The sequence below is a fragment of the Lepidochelys olivacea genome, assembly GCF_965140295.1.
Source record: "Lepidochelys olivacea isolate rLepOli2 genome assembly, chromosome: 1".
Taxonomy (NCBI): Eukaryota; Metazoa; Chordata; order Testudines; family Cheloniidae; genus Lepidochelys; species Lepidochelys olivacea.
In genome coordinates this window covers 49,953,282-49,971,651 of record NC_140411.1, presented here as the reverse complement: position 1 = coordinate 49,971,651, position 18,370 = coordinate 49,953,282, and the positions used below count along the sequence as shown (strand labels likewise).

Genomic DNA, 18,370 nt, shown 5'->3' with positions numbered 1-18,370 from the left:
ATGCCGTGGAAACTGCAGCAGACTTTATATATACACAGAGAATATGAAAAAATACCTCCTCCCACCCCATTGTCCAGCTGGTACCAGCTGGACAATGGGGTGGGAGGAGGTATTTTTTCATATTCTCTGTGTATATATAAAGTCTGCTGCAGTTTCCACGGCATGCATCTGATGAAGTGAGCTGTAGCTCACGAAAGCTCATGCTCAAATAAATTGGTTAGTCTCTAAGGTGCCACAAGTACTCCTTTTCTTTATACTACTTATGATCTTGCTGACTTATCTTGCTGATGACAGTGGGTTGTGTGCACAAAGTTAAGGACAGAATTGTGTAATAACTAAACTTCTAACGAGTAAAGTTATTGCAATTTTTTATGGACAGGTATGGTAATTGAGTGTGCAAATTGACACACTTATGCTTCTACGTTATTTGTGATTTGTCCTGTTCTCTTCCTTTCTGGTCTCTAAAATGTAGGACATCCCAGAATACAATGCCCCATATGCTACTCTATTTCTTATCCTCTGGCTACTCTGTTTCCTTTTGAGGCAATATAGCATAGCTGCCTAGATTTCCAAGAATGCACTGGTACCAATATGGTTAGGCAGTGTGATAGTTGTGGACATGTGTTGGTAGTGGCAGAAAGACTGCTGTGTACATACAAATTTAACCATGTTTACTTGAAACCTGTTAAAGTAATAGTGGGTCTAAGAAGTGGTTGATAAATATGAATATATTAAGTAGTCTCATTTTGACCCTGGATTGAGATTTTGATTGTGCTGATGACGTAGCAGATAATTCTGTTCCTATAACTGAGCTGTAATAAATCAACCTTCCTGGTTCACAAATATGTTTTGGCATAACTAGGCAATATTGAAATGAATTTTGGATAAAACAAAAGGTTGTTAATTTTAGCTTTATTCAGAATTTAAAAATTGAAAAGAATAAAATCATTCATATAAAAATTAAGACCTCTTCTGTAATAGCTTATTTATCACAGTAGTTGATGACAATATTAGATAAGAATATAGAATTATAAAAATGTGTGTATAGTAGATTTTGGTGACAATGAGTGCTGTGTTTTCCCAAGACAGAACTGCTTTTGCATTACTGATTTATTTGAGATTGCAGTAACATTTCCAGTGAAAATAAAATGCATATTTATGATGGTCCCATTCCCTTAAAAAGAACTGAACATACAGGCCTCCATGGCTTCAGTGGGGCAACGTAGTGTTACTTTGGTAGATTGTGGCCTTAATTATGTATATACTATTCTTCTGATGGATCCTACAGGAGGTGCAGAGGACACTTGATGGGTTTATTTTGGGGATGATATGGCTTTTATAAAAATCATAATTCCCTGGCCCCGTATATTTGAAATCTGAAAGACACTTGATTGGTTAAATAATAATAAAGTGTTAGGATGTCTGAATGAAAAATTAGTAGTATTAAATGGATCCAATCCATGATACAATACCAAACTGGCATTGACAAATTTTAAAAGAAAATTTAAAGTGGAGAGGGAGGTGAGGTGGTTTAGGAGGATAGATTAGTAAGAGAACAGGTAAAGGAAAGAAGAGCAACAGAAGGAGAGAGAGCAGAAATTCATATAACATAAATCAGTCTCTTTTTCTTTGCCATTTCTTTAAAGCTTTTTAAGAAACCATTGTCAACCAAGATTGTTTAATGCATAGAAGTGTTGGCAAAGGTTTTATTTTAAATAAAAAATACTGTGCATCAAATAATTGTGAAATGTAAACCCTTAATTATTAAAATTAAGATATTTAATTTTTTGCATTAGGGAGTGATAGTGTGGTGATTGGATTTAGTATTACATTGATGGAGGAATGTGCTTTTTTTTTTTTCTCCTGGTTGAGCTAAGAATGCATGCAGTGACACTAAAACAGTGTTTTCCACTGAAAATTTAGGAAAGATGGAGGGTAGAGGGACTCATCAAATGATTTCTCTGTGTGACCAAAAGTGGGAGAAGTTAAATTTGGGGAGGGGGAGAGAATCAAATTGCTTGTCTTATTTTAAATTAAGTTAAAAGTGAGGGATGCTTTTAAGAAAAGCCATATGCTCTGTTGCATTTCTGACTTTCCTCAGTAGAACAGTCCTGCAGGGTTGTTACATTGGTGCTGTTGCCACTGCCTGTTTTTCTTGCCTGTGCAACAGCAATAGAGTAATTGACGTGTAAGTCTTGTTAGTTTTACTGTGCTGCTCTGGCTAGGCATGTACTATATGCTAGAGCAGGGGTTCTCAGGACAAATTTTTTGGTGGCCTCAGAGTATGGCCACCAACTCTTGCTGATGGCTGCTCTCACGCTTTTCTCTAAAATACTTAATTAGCTTTAGGAAAAACAAATACATATGCACACTGACCAGTCCAAAAGATTGTTATTTATTTATTGCTAGATAGAAAGTCTGTTGTGAAAAGTGTTGTTAATAAACATGCCAGTATCACATTTCACAGCAGACTTACTCAGCCCTGCCAAGTCTGGGGATAAATTAAGCCCTGGATGGGGGCTGGAGCTGAAGCCCTGCAACCGGAGCCTGGGGTCTACCGCCTCACAGCCACAGCCCGGGGCTGGAGCCCAAAGTCCCTCAGTCAGAATCTGCCACTGTGTCACCTCAGGACGGAAGCCCAAAACCTGAGCCCCACTTGCTCCGGGAAAATGGGGAATTCATTGACTGCCAGATCCTCCAGCGTTGTGCCCCAGGTGTCTCCAGAGGGGGGCCGAGCCCAACTGCTGCTGGCAGCCCCAGCAATCAACACTAATGTGGTGCATCCAGGAGCAACAGGGAGGGGGGGAGATGCTGCTGTTTTGCCACTCACCCCCCACCCCACCCCCATCATAGTCCAGGAGGGTGTGGCCACAAGAAAAGCCCCTGGTGGCCACATGCGGCCACTGTGGCTGCATTTGAGAAAAGCTGTGCTAGAGTTGCACAGGTACAAATGAGAGAAAGAATGGTCTAGTGGTTAGGGCTCCGGTCTGTGACTCAGGAGACCCAATTCAATTCCGAACTCTACCACAAACACCCTGTGTGATTGTATCCCATACTACCCGCCTGCAAGATGGGAGTAATACTTCCCAGGAGTGTTGTGAGAATGTATACATTAAAAGATTTGGAATGTGCTCAGTTGCTGCTGTCATAGAAATTAGGCACAAGTGTACCTCCTGTGAGGAAGGGAGAAAAAACAGCGAATAAAGAAACAGTGGAGAGAAAAGAAAATGCTTAATTTTGGGTTGGAAATTGTTGAGTTTCTTTTAGCTACAAAACTGAAAGTATCGAAGATCAAAAATAGTACAGCATTAAACTTCCATATATCACTTTTTTGTTTACCCTATAAAGAATAAGTTTTGGTTAATTTGTAATGGTTTTGCCTTTTCCTTTGTTTAACAGTATTCTACTTGGTCAAAATCGTGATGGCGTGGTGTTCAGCACTGATGATTATTTTCGACAGCAAGATGGATATACATATAACGTTGCTCAGCTTGGTGATGCTCATGACTGGAACCAGAAGAGAGGTGTGAACCCAGTAGAGGAATTCTTTTAGATCTCGAATGGTTAGAATATGCATGTATAGCATAAATATATATATGCAAGTGTCAGTGGTCAGTTTACATGGAATTCACAAATACATAACTTGTACCCTTCTTTAAAACTAAAGATTCAGATGTGAGAAGACTGTAGACAAAAATCCTTTTTCTTCTTTGTGCAAAATCCACAGATCTATTACAGTGGGTACTTTATCCTGCTTTCAGGCTCAGGGCAGAACCAGATCTGTTAGTCACTGGCAGCAGGGGAACGCCCTGTGTCCTGAAGTTCCCTGCAGTGGCCAGCATCTCAGCCACCCCTCCCTGCCGCAGGACTTTTCTGTGGGAAATTCCTGTCTTTTATTTCAAAATTTTAGACTAACAGCGGGCCTCAGTAATGTTTTTGTCTAATTCCCAGTCATGTCCCAGGGCTGCACTTGATTTTGGGGCAATTGTCCCCTCAGCTCTGCATCCCTTTCTGAGGTGTTTGCATCGGATGGTGCCTCTGCAGGCTTCAGGGTGCAAGCTCGGTCAAGAAAAGCTAGAAGCAAAAGGAAGGCCCTTTGTCTCCTGCTCCCCCACTTACTTAGTGTCTCACTGGCTCTGCAGGCAGGATGCAGTTTCCCTCTCAGCCCAGGGACGGCAGGGTTGGCTTGTTGCCTCACCCGTTCCTGGGAAGGAAAGGAACCAGACAGTGTTGGGGAAGCCAGCTTTGCTGGGCAAGATGCAGTTCAGGCGTGGTGGGGTTGCTTCAGACCCTCTTTGCCTGGTAAGAAAGGAGTCAGGTAGGACTGGAATGAAATTGGCTCCAGGGCAAGCAGCCACTCCCTTTTCACTTCCCATGGGGGGAGGGGAGTGAAGCCAGAAGGGCAGCATACTAGATGGAAGATTACATGTGAGTTCCTATAACCTACACTAGCAGCTGTGCCTGTGACTGAGGAGCTCAACTGTCTCCTCCCTGTCCCCTTCCACTTTTCTGTAGGTCACAACTGGAGTGAATCAGACAAGCGTGGATGCTGCCAACACCAGAGACAGTGGTAAAAGGCCTTTGGACCCAGCTCCCTCCCCATTGTCTCATCTCTAGAACAGCCTCCTCTAGGAATCCCTACTCCTATTCCAGGCTGAGTCCTTGGGGGAAACACTGACCTATCTGGACCATTTGGATCCCAGGCAGTAGAGAGGGGTGGAGCTCCTGGGGAAGCCTATCTTTGAGCACCAGGACAGGACCTTCCTGAGAGACCTGAAAGGGAAACAGTCTCTGTCCAGCCTCTTTGAGGACAGAGGTATCGGTAGCCACTTGAAATATTTCTGGAGCAATTTAGGACCAGTTTCACTCCCCCTTCTGAAGCAGGATTATGAGGACAGATTCCCAAAGAGTGAATAAATGAATAATAAAATTGGCACAGTTTCCCCTGCTGACTTTCACAAAGTGCAGCAGGGAAGATAATCCTCTGTGAGAGTTCCTCTGCTCGTCTTCAAAGTGCAGCAGGACAGATCAGTGAAGAAAAGACTAGGCCATAGACAGGTGTTGATTCCTCTAGGCATGCACCTACCCCCACTTAACACACATGCAAAGGGAATTCTTCCTGCTTGCAGGAGGAAGGCCAGCAGATGAAATCAGAGTTAGAAAATCAAAGAGTAAAATAAATTTAAACAAACAACACAGCAGAAGATAGACACTGTTAGACAATAGAGTACTGAGTATTGTGAAACAATGCATAGGAGGTCTGCAGCTTCTTACCCAAGAAAAGCTGTAGCCATATACTCTTCCTTATGCACTCTGGGAAGATGTACTGAAGGGATAGGGATTTCTGGCCACACCAAAAAGACTGGGAAAGTATCATGCTGTCATTCCCAGCTGCTGCTGTTCATCACCATGCCCTAATATCCAGGTTATTGTTTTCAACCTCTGTTGCAGGTTGCCATGTCTCTCGTCATTACTTCCATCACTTCCCACCAGACACATGGGCTATGGGGTGAAGGAAGAGACAGCAGCGCAGATGTGAAAGAAACAGTGGGCAGTGTGAGGCCTCTTGACTCACCATTTATTTTTTTTCTGCCCTGGCCTCCATTTTATAAGGCCAGAAGATTCCTCAATGTTCACTAGTCAATATTTAACCTGGGTTTGGTGTCAGAGATAAATGTGGCTGTTTTCCCTTGTGGTGAGGGATTCAGTGTTTTGAACTCAGAGAGATTTTTACTTGAAAGAATGGCCTCTTCACTATACAGGCTCTTTACAGCCAGCCAAGTTCAGTCAGGCATCATCTCATCGCAGCCTTCTTTGGGCATGAAAACTTTTAGGTGGCATCAGATGAACAAAAATAAAACAAATATGAACTGTCATCTGACATGCTGAGTGTCTCCCTATGCTTTCACAAGCAGCACTAACAAAAGTGGAGATTATTGCAACCTAAAAATTGCTTGGCCTAAGGGCTTCTCCCTGGAAAGAAGAAAAAGGGAGAGAAAAGGGGTTCATATTGGTTTCATGCATGTATATGGGGCTTTGGACCTTGGGATTAGATGCTCAGACAAATCAGTTTCCAGCTATTTTAGTGATACTGTGGTTCTCAGATCTGGTTAACATAGCATTGGATCTTTAGATGTCCCTATCTCACAGAAGAGATCTGCTGTTGCAAAACCAGTCCTTCCTCTGGGATCGGACAGGTTTAAAATGAATACTTGGATGAGGTGACTTATTGCTGTCATGGACTCCAAAAGAGAAGGAAACAAATAGAACTTAAACTGTGGACTGTGCACCAGTCAGTAGAATAACTACCATGTTAAATAAGTGAAACATATCCTTGAGTGGCCATAGCCTGGAGCGTTTTATTGTGAGAGCGTGAGCATCCCAGCAAAAAGGTCAAGGCTCTGTAGTATAATGTTCTCAGCGTATTCAATAAAAGGCAGTTTTTTACACATCCCAACATTAAATCTCTCTTTAGGGCATCAACCTTGCCCTAACCTCACACAGTCACAGAGTACAACCTTGGCATGTTGTCCTGCTCCTTACAGCATTGCCCAGATTGAAACCTTGCAGGAAGGGTTGTTACACTGCCTGTCCATTAGAGTAGACCTCCAGATAGCTACTGTCTTCAATCAGATGAGTTTTTTTTTTTTTAAATAAATTGAGAGCTTTTAAACTGTTATTTATTATTGTAATTTTAATTCAGACAGCTGTCATAGCATCCATTCCTTAAATAAATTCACGAAATATTCCTCCTTCAGTTAATCATCAAAGTCCAGTCCTTAGGAACGTTGACAATCTCAGGACAGAGTAGTCATGTCTCTGCTATTGATATCTGCTAGACTTCACCATATTCTGAATATTTGCTCATCCAGACTTATCCAATGCATTTTCTTTCTTTGGGCAGAAATTTTATCCACATCTTAGTGCCCAAGGAAAGATGGAGGCAATATTTATATAATTTACCTTGTTTTGGATGTCCATTTTTAAAGCATTTTCCTGCTTCCCATTGTGGTGGGACACTGTTATGAAAATCCCGTTCTAATGGATCTGTGGATCTATGCACCAAGAATAAGAAAATGTATCAATGTTTACTTGAAAATTTTCTTTCTTTAAGTAATAAGGTCCACAGATCTGGCCCACCATGGAGACAAGTGGATCATAAAGAACAGAGATGGAAATTGACATCCAAGGATTTGGGGTTGTTGCTATTGGTTAGTATTTACCTAGCTTTGCAGTAGGAGAAATTGTGTTTTTCCTCAAAGTATATTTAGCACAATCTGTAAATGTAAGTAGGTTTGAAATATCCTGGCTGTGGAAGTTATCTGAACTGGAGGGAACTTCAGGAAGTAGCACATTCCCAGGCTGCTAATGACTGATAGGTCTGGTTCTAACTCCAAGCAGGCTGAAGTACCCATTGTAAAGGATCTGTGGATCTTATTATTTTAAAAAAGGAAATTTTCAAGTAAGCACAGATAAATTTTCATATTCCATCGAAATAGTGGAACAGCAACAGTGTAGGCTTCATCCACTGCTTCTCAATAGTGTTATGGAGAGGGACCAGCTTCAGGAGTAGAGTATAGGTTAATTGATTAATTGGCTGTTTGTTTAAAACTGCCAACTATGGTAATTGTGGTGGATTTTCTGATATAGACACTTATTCACTTGGAATGAGACTGTAACTCATTTGGTGGCTAATCTCTTCCTGGTAATGGACAACAGTTGTTTGACTATTCTGATCCTTTAAAATCTGTCAGCAATCTTTGATACTGAGGCCACGTCTACACTACCCGTGTAGTGATCGATTTATCGGGGATTGATTTATCACATCTAGTGTAGAAACGATAAATCGATCCCCGATCGCTCTGCCGTCGACTCCGGAACTCCACCAGGGCAAGAGGCGGAAGCAGAGTTGACGGGGGAGCGGCAGCTGTCGATCCCGTGCCGCGAGGACGCGAAGTAAGTGATTCTAAGTCAATCTAAGATACGTCAGCTTTAGCTACGCTATTCTCGTAGCTGAAGTTGCATATGTTAGATGGATCTTCCCCCCTCCCCCCCCCCCCAGTGTAGACAAGGCCTGAGGTTTTGTTAACCTGCCTGTGGCCACTAGTTGAAGTTTCCTCTCCAAGGCTTTTTGTAGAGTAGGGGAAAAGGTGCTTATTTTCAATCAAATTAACTCAACTCAATTTAAAACCCAATTTAGCACCAATATAGACTTAGTTTCATATCGTTTGCTCATTTTTAGTAGGCAAAGGCTATAATTAAACCTGATAAAATTGAGCTAATGTTAATTCTGTTTAGCACTAATATACATAGTTAAACGCAATTTGAAAATAAGCACCTTTTTCCTACTCTAGACAAGGCCAAAGAGGTATTGGAGAGTGGTTCTGAACAATTGGTTATCCGTCTCTTGTAAATAGCATGACATTTTGGGACGTAGGGTCATCCTTATGCAAATGAATGCTGCTCTGCATCTTCATTTTTATCAGACCTGGATGATGATGTGTCTGTGCTATCTCAGCACCTGGCCAAGATTGGGACTTGGATGAGAATGATCTTTTTGTGTAAACCAGACAAAATAGAATTGGCTGATGGGTTAAAGGAAACAATTATTTCTACTCCTTTTATTTGCTTGTCTTTCGTCCAAGGAAATTTAAACATGGGAATGCTCTTGGACCCCTGTAAATTTGGGTGGTGGTCGTGGAGGTGGTGAAGAGAGGAGTTTATGTTTTGTTTGTTTGTAGTTTTTTTACGTCTGTCTGGCAGGTTAAAAAAAGAACTAGTTAAGTTCATGGAGGATAGGTTCATCAATGGCTGTTAGCCAGGATGGGCAGGGATGGTGTCCCTAGCCTCTATTTGCCAGAAGCTGGGAATAGGCGACACGGGATGGATCACTTGATGATTACCTGTTCTGCTCATTCCCTTTGGGGCACCAGCCATTGGCCACTGTCGGAAGACAGGATACTGGGCTAGATGAACCTTTGGTCTGACCCAGTATTGCCGTTGTTATGTTCTTAAGTTGTTTACAACATTTTCTTACACATCCAGACCTCATCACAGTTTTCCATGCCACTGTGTTTTCTGGATTTGGTTACTGAAAAGGCTCTGATTTGGGTCACACTGAAAAAGTCTTGTGTACTCCAACTAATGCAAAATATGGTTTCCTGCATGCAGGAAATGTATTACAGAAGTTTTCATAGTTTTCTAGTTCATTTCTTGATATCGAGCAGAGTTTGACTTTAATCTTGAAAAGCTGTACTTGTTCTAGATCTTAGCTATAGAAAAAACAACTTTTCTCCCAGTGAGCCAGCATGGTGAATGAGGTCAGCTGAAGTGCTTGAGAGATTTAGATTCTAGATTTAAATGTTAAGTAATAGAATATTCTCAGTTCAAAATTTTTTTCCTGTGTTGGTCAGCAATAATCTGGTATGTTGGCCTTATGACACAGTGTTTGATTAGAAATTGTTTTGGAAGGGAATTTTGTTTTGGAGAACTGTAATTTTTTTCTTCTAGAGGAGGGCAAAAAATGTACATTCTTAAGTGTTTTTTGTCCCTGAGACATGTTAGAGGGCATTTTATAAATAAAAATATAAATAAATGCCACCAAACAGCTGTCATTTGATAATGATTTTTAGTCCTTTCTGACCTGAGACTAGCTCAGACTAGTGACCTAGAGGTGAAAAGCTCTATATTTCCTTATCCATTTATCTAAGTTATCCAATATTTCTGTATTTCAATATTTAATAGGAACACTGTTCCTATTTTCTGAAGCTGGGGTGTGTCTGTGCAGTACCAGAACAACTCATTACCTTCAGTTTTAGCGTGCAGTGAATGCCTTTATACAGCTTTGGGTGCAAGCAGCTGTTAATTACATCATTATGTAGGTGTTGGGGAGGTGTATACATTTATTCATAGACTTGCTAAAGTACTTGTAGCCCTACACATGTATATAAGCCTTGAATACTACTTATACTAGGATTACAGTGAAGAAAGCAAAAATGAAAGTACACTTCCCAAATGAGGAAATTAGTCAGTCAAGAATAAAGAATAAACAAGGTCAGCTCCCAGACTGCTGCGCTGGGCATCACAACATGGGGAGTAGATGGCCAGCCCTCTGTGGAGACAGAGGTGGTTAGGGACTATTTAGAAAAGCTGGACGTGCACAAGTCCATGGGGCTGGACAAGTTGCATCCGAGAGTGCTAAAGGAATTGGCGACTGTGATTGCAGAGCCATTGGCCATTCTCTTTGAAAACTCGTGGCGAACGGGGGAAGTCCTGGATGACTGGAAAAAGGCTAATGTAGTGCCAATCTTTAAAAAAGGGAAGAAGGAGGATCCTGGGAACTACAGGCCAGTCAGCCTCACCTCAGTCCCCGGAAAAATCATGGAGCAGGTCCTCAAAGAATCAATCCTGAAGCACTTACATGAGAGGAAAGTGATCAGGAACAGTCAGCATGGATTCACCAAGGGAAGGTCATGCCTGACTAATCTAATCGCCTTCTATGATGAGATTACTGGTTCTGTGGATGAAGGGAAAGCAGTGGATGTATTGTTTCTTGACTTTAGCAAAGCTTTTGACACGGTCTCCCACAGTATTCTTGTCAGCAAGTTAAGGAAGTATGGGCTGGATGAATGCACTATAAGGTGGGTAGAAAGTTGGCTAGATTGTCGGGCTCAACGGGTAGTGATCAATGGCTCCATATCTAGTTGGCAGCCGGTGTCAAGTGGAGTGCCCCAGGGGTCGGTCTTGGGGCCGGTTTTGTTCAATATCTTCATAAATGATCTGGAGGATGGTGTGGATTGCACTCTCAGCAAATTTGCGGATGATACTAAACTAGGAGGAGTGGTAGATATGCTGGAGGGCAGGGATAGGATACAGAGGGACCTAGACAAATTGGAGGATTGGGCCAAAAGAAATCTGATGAGGTTCAATAAGGATAAGTGCAGGGTCCTGCACTTAGGACAGAAGAACCCAATGCACAGCTACAGACTAGGGACCGAATGGCTAGGCAGCAGTTCTGCGGAAAAGGACCTAGGGGTAACAGTGGACGAGAAGCTGGATATGAGTCAGCAGTGTGCCCTTGTTGCCAAGAAGGCTAACGGCATTTTGGGATGTATAAGTAGGGGCATAGCGAGCAGATCGAGGGACGTGATCGTTCATCGTTCCCCTCTATTCGACATTGGTGAGACCTCATCTGGAGTACTGTGTCCAGTTTTGGGCCCCACACTACAAGAAGGATGTGGATAAATTGGAGAGAGTCCAGCGAAGGGCAACAAAAATGATTAGGGGTCTGGAACACATGACTTATGAGGAGAGGCTGAGGGAACTGGGATTGTTTAGTCTGCGGAAGAGAAGAATGAGGGGGGATTTGATAGCTGCTTTCAACTACCTGAGAGGTGGTTCCAGAGAGGATGGTTCTATATTATTCTCAATGGTGGAAGAGGACAGGACAAGGAGTAATGGTCTCAAGTTGCAGTGTGGGAGGTTTAGGTTGGATATTAGGAAAAACTTTTTCACTAGGAGGGTGGTGTAACACTGGAATGCGTTACCTAGGGAGGTGGTAGAATCTCCTTCCTTAGAAGTTTTTAAGGTCAGGCTTGACAAAGCCCTGGCTGGGATGATTTAATTGGGGGTTGGTCCTGCTTTGAGCAGGGGGTTGGACTAGATGACCTCCTGAGGTCCCTTCCAACCCTGATATTCTATGATTCTATGAAATTTTTGTAAAGCTGGAAAGGTAATTTAACGTTCTCCATGTCAGAGCACTTGAGAGTTACCTGATACCTATTTTACAAAACTACTAATTAGATTTTAGCTCAGAGTGAAATTTTAGACTCCAAAATATTAATTTGAAAATTAAATTTACAGATTGTAACTGATGCTAAAACAATTTATATATTATAATTGTATATTGCATTTAAAACACTGTTAATAATGTAAGGTTGCAAAGTCAAGTAGTCAAACATTAGGAAATAGCAGAATTATGGTTGCTTATGCAACTTTAATTTGACCTCCTTGTGCATATGTATTATGCTACTGTCTTTAATTACGTTATCATTGTCACAGTTACAGGGTGACCTGTACTTGAGTCCCTCTAGTGCACCCTTTCAGTGATAGGCTTCACTACTACAACTTAAGTAGCAACATGCCCTCTTCTCTAATAAGTTACTGCTTACCCAAAGTGCTTTTCATGGTATTTTCAACCAGAATGGCTGGGACCTTCCTTTCATGAGACCAAAGGCCTGCTGGCACCTTGTCTCCAAGATGAAGGATGCCAGGGTATCTCTGATATATATTGATATAATAGACCAGTCATTTGTTCTTCAGCTGTAAATAGGGTTTTCTTTTCTCCTCCCCCCAACCCCACATGCTGTTCACATCTTCCTCTTGATTTCTTCTCCTGAAGTCCCCACAATCTCTTCAATGGTATTTGATTCAGTACGCAAATAGATTTCCATTGTAAAATACAGAATACACAGTGGTCAGACAAGGAGATAAATGTCTCCTACCTCATGTCTGGTGTAACCTTTCTTAAGGTATGTCACCTCCAGGTGATCTGTCTTTAACTTCAAGGCATAATTCACAGTTACATATACATAGCTCCTTACATATTATTCACACATACATTTCACAATGATTATGATGAACAGTGGCAGGCTTTCAGTAGAAACCTGGCATGACAGTTTTTGGTGAATGTAAATACCAGAACCAGGGGATCCCTGTAACCCTTATGCACCCCTGTGTCCTCTGCCAGTTGACATCAAGAGGTCCTTGGGTCACACACACAATTAGTGGCAGCCTCTGAAAAGTTTCATTTAAGTGGCTTGCCTAGTAACACATAGGAAATTCATGGGAGAAGCAGTGATAGAATCCAGTTCTCCAAGATGACATTTGTGGGGAGGGTTAGCTCAGTGGTTTGAGCATTGGCCTGCTAAACCCAGGGTTGTGACTGCAATCCTTGAGGGGGCCATTTAGGGATCTGGGGCAAAAATTGGGGGATTGGTCCTGCTTTGAGCAAGGGGTTGGATTAGATGACCTCCTGAGATCCCTTCCAACCCTGATATTCTATGATTCAAGTGCTTTAAGCATGAGACTGTACAGTACAGTACTATAGTTGGGAGGTTCCCGCGCCTTACCCCAGACAGGCACTGGTACTGGAAACAGTGAGGCAGGCAAGGAGGCTGAAGGTGCTGTAGACTAGGAGAAGCACATTGTGCAGCAGCGGCAGCTTCCCCTACTCTGCAAGCACCGGGGTGAGGGGCTCAACCCTCGGCCTGCCCACTCCACCCCTTCCCCCAAGCCCCCCCTCTTAACCCACCTCTTCATCCCCTCCCCCTCTTCCCCCATTACGCTGCATGCCGCATCCTCGCTCCTCCCCTGCCTCCTTCCCGCGGCAATCAGTTGGCTTGCGGCGTTCAGGAGGGAGTGGGGAGGAGCAAGGACACGGTGCCCAGACTCCCCCTGTCTCCTGCTCTCAACAATCAGCTGGTTTGCAGCATTCGGGAGGCAGGGGAGGGTGGGGGAGCCTGCGTGCCAAGTCCTCGCTCCTCCCTCCCCCCTCCTGAACGCCGCAAACCAGCTGATTGCTGCGGGCAGGAGCCGGGGGAAGGCGCCGATCTGTGGGTGTCTGCCAGCGGGTGGGAGGCGCTGTGGGGGGGTGTAGGGGGGCTGCCAGCTGTGGACAAAGCAGGCAGCCAAACGATGTTATAGTAAAGCATTGCACAACTTTAAATGGAGCATGTTCTTTAATTGAGCAGGGAAGTAAGATCGAAACACCGTTAAGCAGGGAGTTACTGTACATATCTTCCAACTTCTGAATCAAGTTAGGGATGCATGGTTCTTATAGACAGTAGTCTCATTCATTGCATAGGCAACCTTAGTTCTGTCATTACCTAAATTTGTGCACTTGACTTTGCAGATTTAACATACTTTTAACATAGGTTGTTTGGGCTTTAACTTCTTAGGGTTTTAAAAAAGTAAACTGAAACCCACCCACATTCCATCCTGTGGAACCCTGCTGACTCTTGCATGGATCATCAGCAGGATTTGGATCTTAAATCTATCAGGCTTCTACCACTTGACCTAAACTAATAACTGGTATCTGTCTTGGGTACTTAAATAGCCCTCCGTTACTCAAATATGTGAGTGCCTCCCAATCTTTTTAACATTTTATCACAATACCCCTATGAAAAAGAAACTACTGTCATCTTTATTTCAGAGATGTGGAATTGAGGCAGAGTGAGGCTAAGTGACTTGCCCAAGACTCACACAGGGAGTCCGTGGCCAAACAGAAACTTGTAGAGAGGTCTACCAAGTCCAAGTGTACTGTTGTAATTGCTGGATCATCCTTCCTCTCTATGTATGGTCCTCTCAAGTAGCAATAGTATGCTGTGTGAACAAGCCACTAATGGAAGATGATGCACCTTTTGCAATGGCTATTTGCCAGGCAATAGAGGAATTTTGAGACTCTGGAAATCTGGGTCCAATTCCAGGTTCTGGAGGGGAATGTGCTCTTGTGATTATAGACTGGGGGTGGGCAAACTTTTTGGCCTGAGGGCCACACCTGGGTATGGAAATTGTATGGTGGGCCATGAATGCTCATGAAATTGGGGGTTGGGGTGTCGGAGTGCATGAGGGCTTTGGCTGGGGGTGTGGTCTCTGGGGTGAGGCCAGAAATGAGGAGTTCAGGGTGTGGGAGGGAACTCCAGGCTGGGGCAGGACTTTAGGGTGAGGGGCGGGGAGTGAGAGCTCCAGCTGGGGGTGCAGGTTCTGGGGTGGGGCTGGGGATGAGGGGTTGGGGGTGCAGAAGGGGGCTCCGGGCTGGGACCGAGGGGTTTGGAGGGCAGGAGGGGAATCAGGGGTGGGGTAGGGAGTTGGAACATGGGAGGGGGGCCAAGGGTGTAGGTTTTGGGGGGCGCTTACCTCAAGCAGCTCCTAGAAGCAGCGGCATGTCCTCCCTTCGGCTCCTACATGGAGGCACGGCCAGGCGGTTCTGTGCACTGCCCTCTCCGCAGGCGCCACCCCTGCAGCTCCCATTGGCCGTGGTTCCCAGCCAACAGGAGCTAAGGGGCCAGCGCTTGGGGCGGGGGCAGCATGCGGAGCCCCCTGGCTGCCCATATTCATAGGAGCCGGATAGGGGACGTGCTGGTGCTTCTGGGAGCTGTGTGGAGCGGAGCAAGCCCCCATCCCCGCTCCCCAGCTGGAGCAGGGCAAGCCCCAGACCCTGCTTCCCGCTGGAAGCTTGAGGGCCAGAATAAAATGTCTGGAGGGCCAGTTGCGGCCCCCTGGCTGTAGTTTTCCCATCCCTTTTATAGACCCTTTTGTCCTTCCCCCTCTCTGCTCCTACTCCTTTCCCCTAGATACTTCTCACATTTCTCTATTTCTGTTCACCACCACACCATTCTCTGGGCCATTCCATTTGCTGTTATCCCTGCTTCCACTCACTCGCTACCAGGCTACTCCTTCCAATTTCCTTCTTACTCCTTTTTTGCATTTGAGTCAGTCTTGCCTCCTCTTTACCACCACATGTTACCTAGTGGCTAGTCCTTACTGGAATACTGCATTCCGTTTTGGTTTCCACACTTAAAAATGGATTTTGACGAATTGGAAAGGATTTAGAAAAGAGCTACCAGAATGATTTGAGGTCTTACAGTGAGACTAAAACTCCATTCAACAAAGAAAGTTCACTGGTGATACTTGATCTGTCTATAAGTATCTATATGGGGAAAAGATTTCTGGTAGTAGAGGCCTTTTCGGTTTAATACAGAAGCCATAACAAGATGCAGTGACTAGAACAGTGGTTCTCAAACTTTTGTATTGGTGACCCCTTTCACACAGCAAGCCTCTGACTGTGACCCGCCTCCCCCTTATAAATTAGAAACACTTTTTTACATTTAACACTATTATAAATGATGGAAGTGAAGTGGAGTTTGGGGGTGGAGGCTGACAGCTGGTGACCCCCCATGTAATAATCTTGCGACCTCCCTGAGGGGTCACGACCCTCAGTTTGAGAACCCCTGAACTAGAAGCTAGAATAAATTAAGATCAGAAACAGGGTGCAGATTTTTTTTACAAAAAGGTTAATTAGCTATGAGAACAATTTACCTAGAAATAAGAACGAGGAGTATTTGGCACCTTAGAGATGAACAAATTTATTTGGGCATAAGCTTTCATGGGCTAAAACCCGCTTCATTGGGTGCATGCAGTGGAAAACACAGTAGGAAGATATATACAGATACACACAGAGAACATGAAAAAATGGGTGTCACCATACCAACTCGAACAAGACTAATCAATTAAGGTGGGCTATTATAAGCAGGAGAACAAAAAACTTTTGTAGTGATAATCTGAATGGCCCATTTCAAACAGTTGACCAGAAGGTATGAGTACCAGTAGGGGAAAAAATTAGCATGGGGAAATAGTTTTACTTTATGTAATGACCCATCCACTCCCACCCTTTATTCAAGCCTAATTTAATGGTGTCCAGTTTGCAAATTAATTCCAGTTCTGCAGTTTCTCGGTGGAGTCTGTTTCTGAAGTTTTTTTGCTGATACAGACTAACACGACTACCACTCTGAAACCTGTTACCTAGAAATGTGGTGGTTGAAGTCTTTAAATCAAGATGGAAGGTCTTTTTAAAAGATATGCGCTAGCTCAGCCAAAAGTTCTAGGCTTGATAGTTTGCAGTTATTCATATGGGATTTTTATTAATGGATATATTAGTTGCTGAAAGCAATAAAGTAACTTAAGCATAAGTTTTTCTAGAAGCATTTTCATGCCATCTCTGTCACAATAAATGTGTATTCCATGTAATGTGGCCCTTGTAATTATTATTCTAGGAATTAACTGTAAAAGTAACTATAAAAGTTCTTTAGCCAACACTCTTCTTGTCTTGTTCCCCATAACAAATGCCTCCGTAGCTGCTTATTAGGAATCAAGAAGGAAATAGGCAGTTTTCCCTGTTAACTATATAGCTCTATTAGCACTTGTCTGTGTTAAGCAGATTACTGTTTGTTGGTTTACCCTGAAGCTGTGGCCGCCTTATTTAAGTGGAATCTAATTAAATAGAAATCCAGTTTAGATTCCTTAATTAATCACAACATACTAATGCAAACCTCTTGTAGAACAAAAATGCTTGTCATCATTTTACTTGAAATAGACAGAATATTCATTCCAATTTTTCACTCATATATTGAGGGTTGTATTCTAATCTTTATTTACTGCAGCAAAGCAAGCTATGGAACAGGGAAGATCTCCAGTTATAATAGACAACACTAATACTCAAGCCTGGGAAATGAAGCCGTATGTGGAAACGGTAAATATAGCTACTGTGTAATTAAATCCATTGTTGTTATACTGTGTTTTTTTTTTTTTGCAGACCTACCTTCACAAAGCATGAATGCAACTACTTTGTCTAGTAATGGGTCTTCCTTGTTGACATTCCTTTCTCTCCTCGAACAGGCTATTTCTTTGACATAGCCACTAACAGGTATGGGGGTAGTCTAGTTTGGATTGACTTGACCTAATGTTTTTATCCTAAGATGAAACCTAGAGGTTGTGGGGTAAGTGATCTAAAGTTCAATGGGCTAAGACTGCTTAGTATTTAATTTCAATAAGTCTGTTTTTCATTAATATTTTTTCTATTTAATGACGTTATGTTTGTTGCAGCATAAACTAGTATAATAATGTTACACCTATCATGCATACTGTATTTCTTTATTTACTGTAGGCTCTAGGGAAAGGCTACAGAGTGGAATTCCATGAGCCAGACACATGGTGGAAGTTTGATCCTGAGGAGTTAGAAAAGTAAGACTTGTGTTATAGTAGCCATCATAGTTATTTTCTTTTGTATTGTGGTTTAATTTAAATTTTTCTCAGTACTTCAATAATTGCTTAGGTGCTTTACTGCTAACATGTGTTTTCTAGTATGTACTGACTTCTGTTAATATGTATGTAAATATACTGCTTACATAAATATCAGCTCAGGAATACACAGAGGACCCTGTGTCCTGGTCCCTTTGAAATCAACAGCAAAATTCCATGGACTTAAGTGGAAAAATAATCAGGCCCATAGGACACACTTCCTTACACAGCGGATGATTAACCTAACCTGGGAAGTCATTACTACAAGATGTGACTGAGGCCATGAGCATTTATATAGATTAAACATTTATATTGATAAGAACACCAACAGTTTAATTAGGTAGGATAAAACATTTTACAAGGAATATAAATCCTCATGCCTAAGGGTATAACTCCATTCCTAACTAGTGGGGATTAGGAAGAAAATTTCCATATGAGCATGTTATTCCATAATTGTCCATCACAGTGTTTCTTGAAGCTTTTTTCTGTGCCACCCCATGCGCCACCCCCCCCC

At 42.8% G+C, this 18,370-nt stretch overlaps 1 protein-coding gene across 8 annotated transcripts in view; it reads left to right on the top strand.

Moving 5' to 3' along the window:
• The window catches only part of LOC311514312 (NEDD4-binding protein 2-like 2), a 107,608-nt gene that overhangs the window by 10,177 nt on the left and 79,061 nt on the right, over nt 1-18,370 (top strand). For 3 of the 8 annotated variants that reach the window (XR_014709868.1, XM_084616811.1, XM_084616815.1), the window contains exons 3-5: nt 3,400-3,524; nt 17,220-17,308; nt 17,723-17,799. Coding sequence is in view for 7 of the 8 variants with exons in the window: in XM_084616811.1 (XP_084472937.1) it covers nt 3,400-3,524; nt 17,220-17,308; nt 17,723-17,799 (291 nt within the window). In the remaining variant the exon portion in view is untranslated. Of the gene's footprint in view, nt 1-3,399; nt 3,564-4,515; nt 4,571-7,831; nt 7,957-17,219; nt 17,309-17,722; nt 17,800-18,370 lie in introns of those variants that run through there. The other 5 variants (XM_084616812.1, XM_084616813.1, XM_084616814.1 and 2 more) reach the window with 5 other exon arrangements.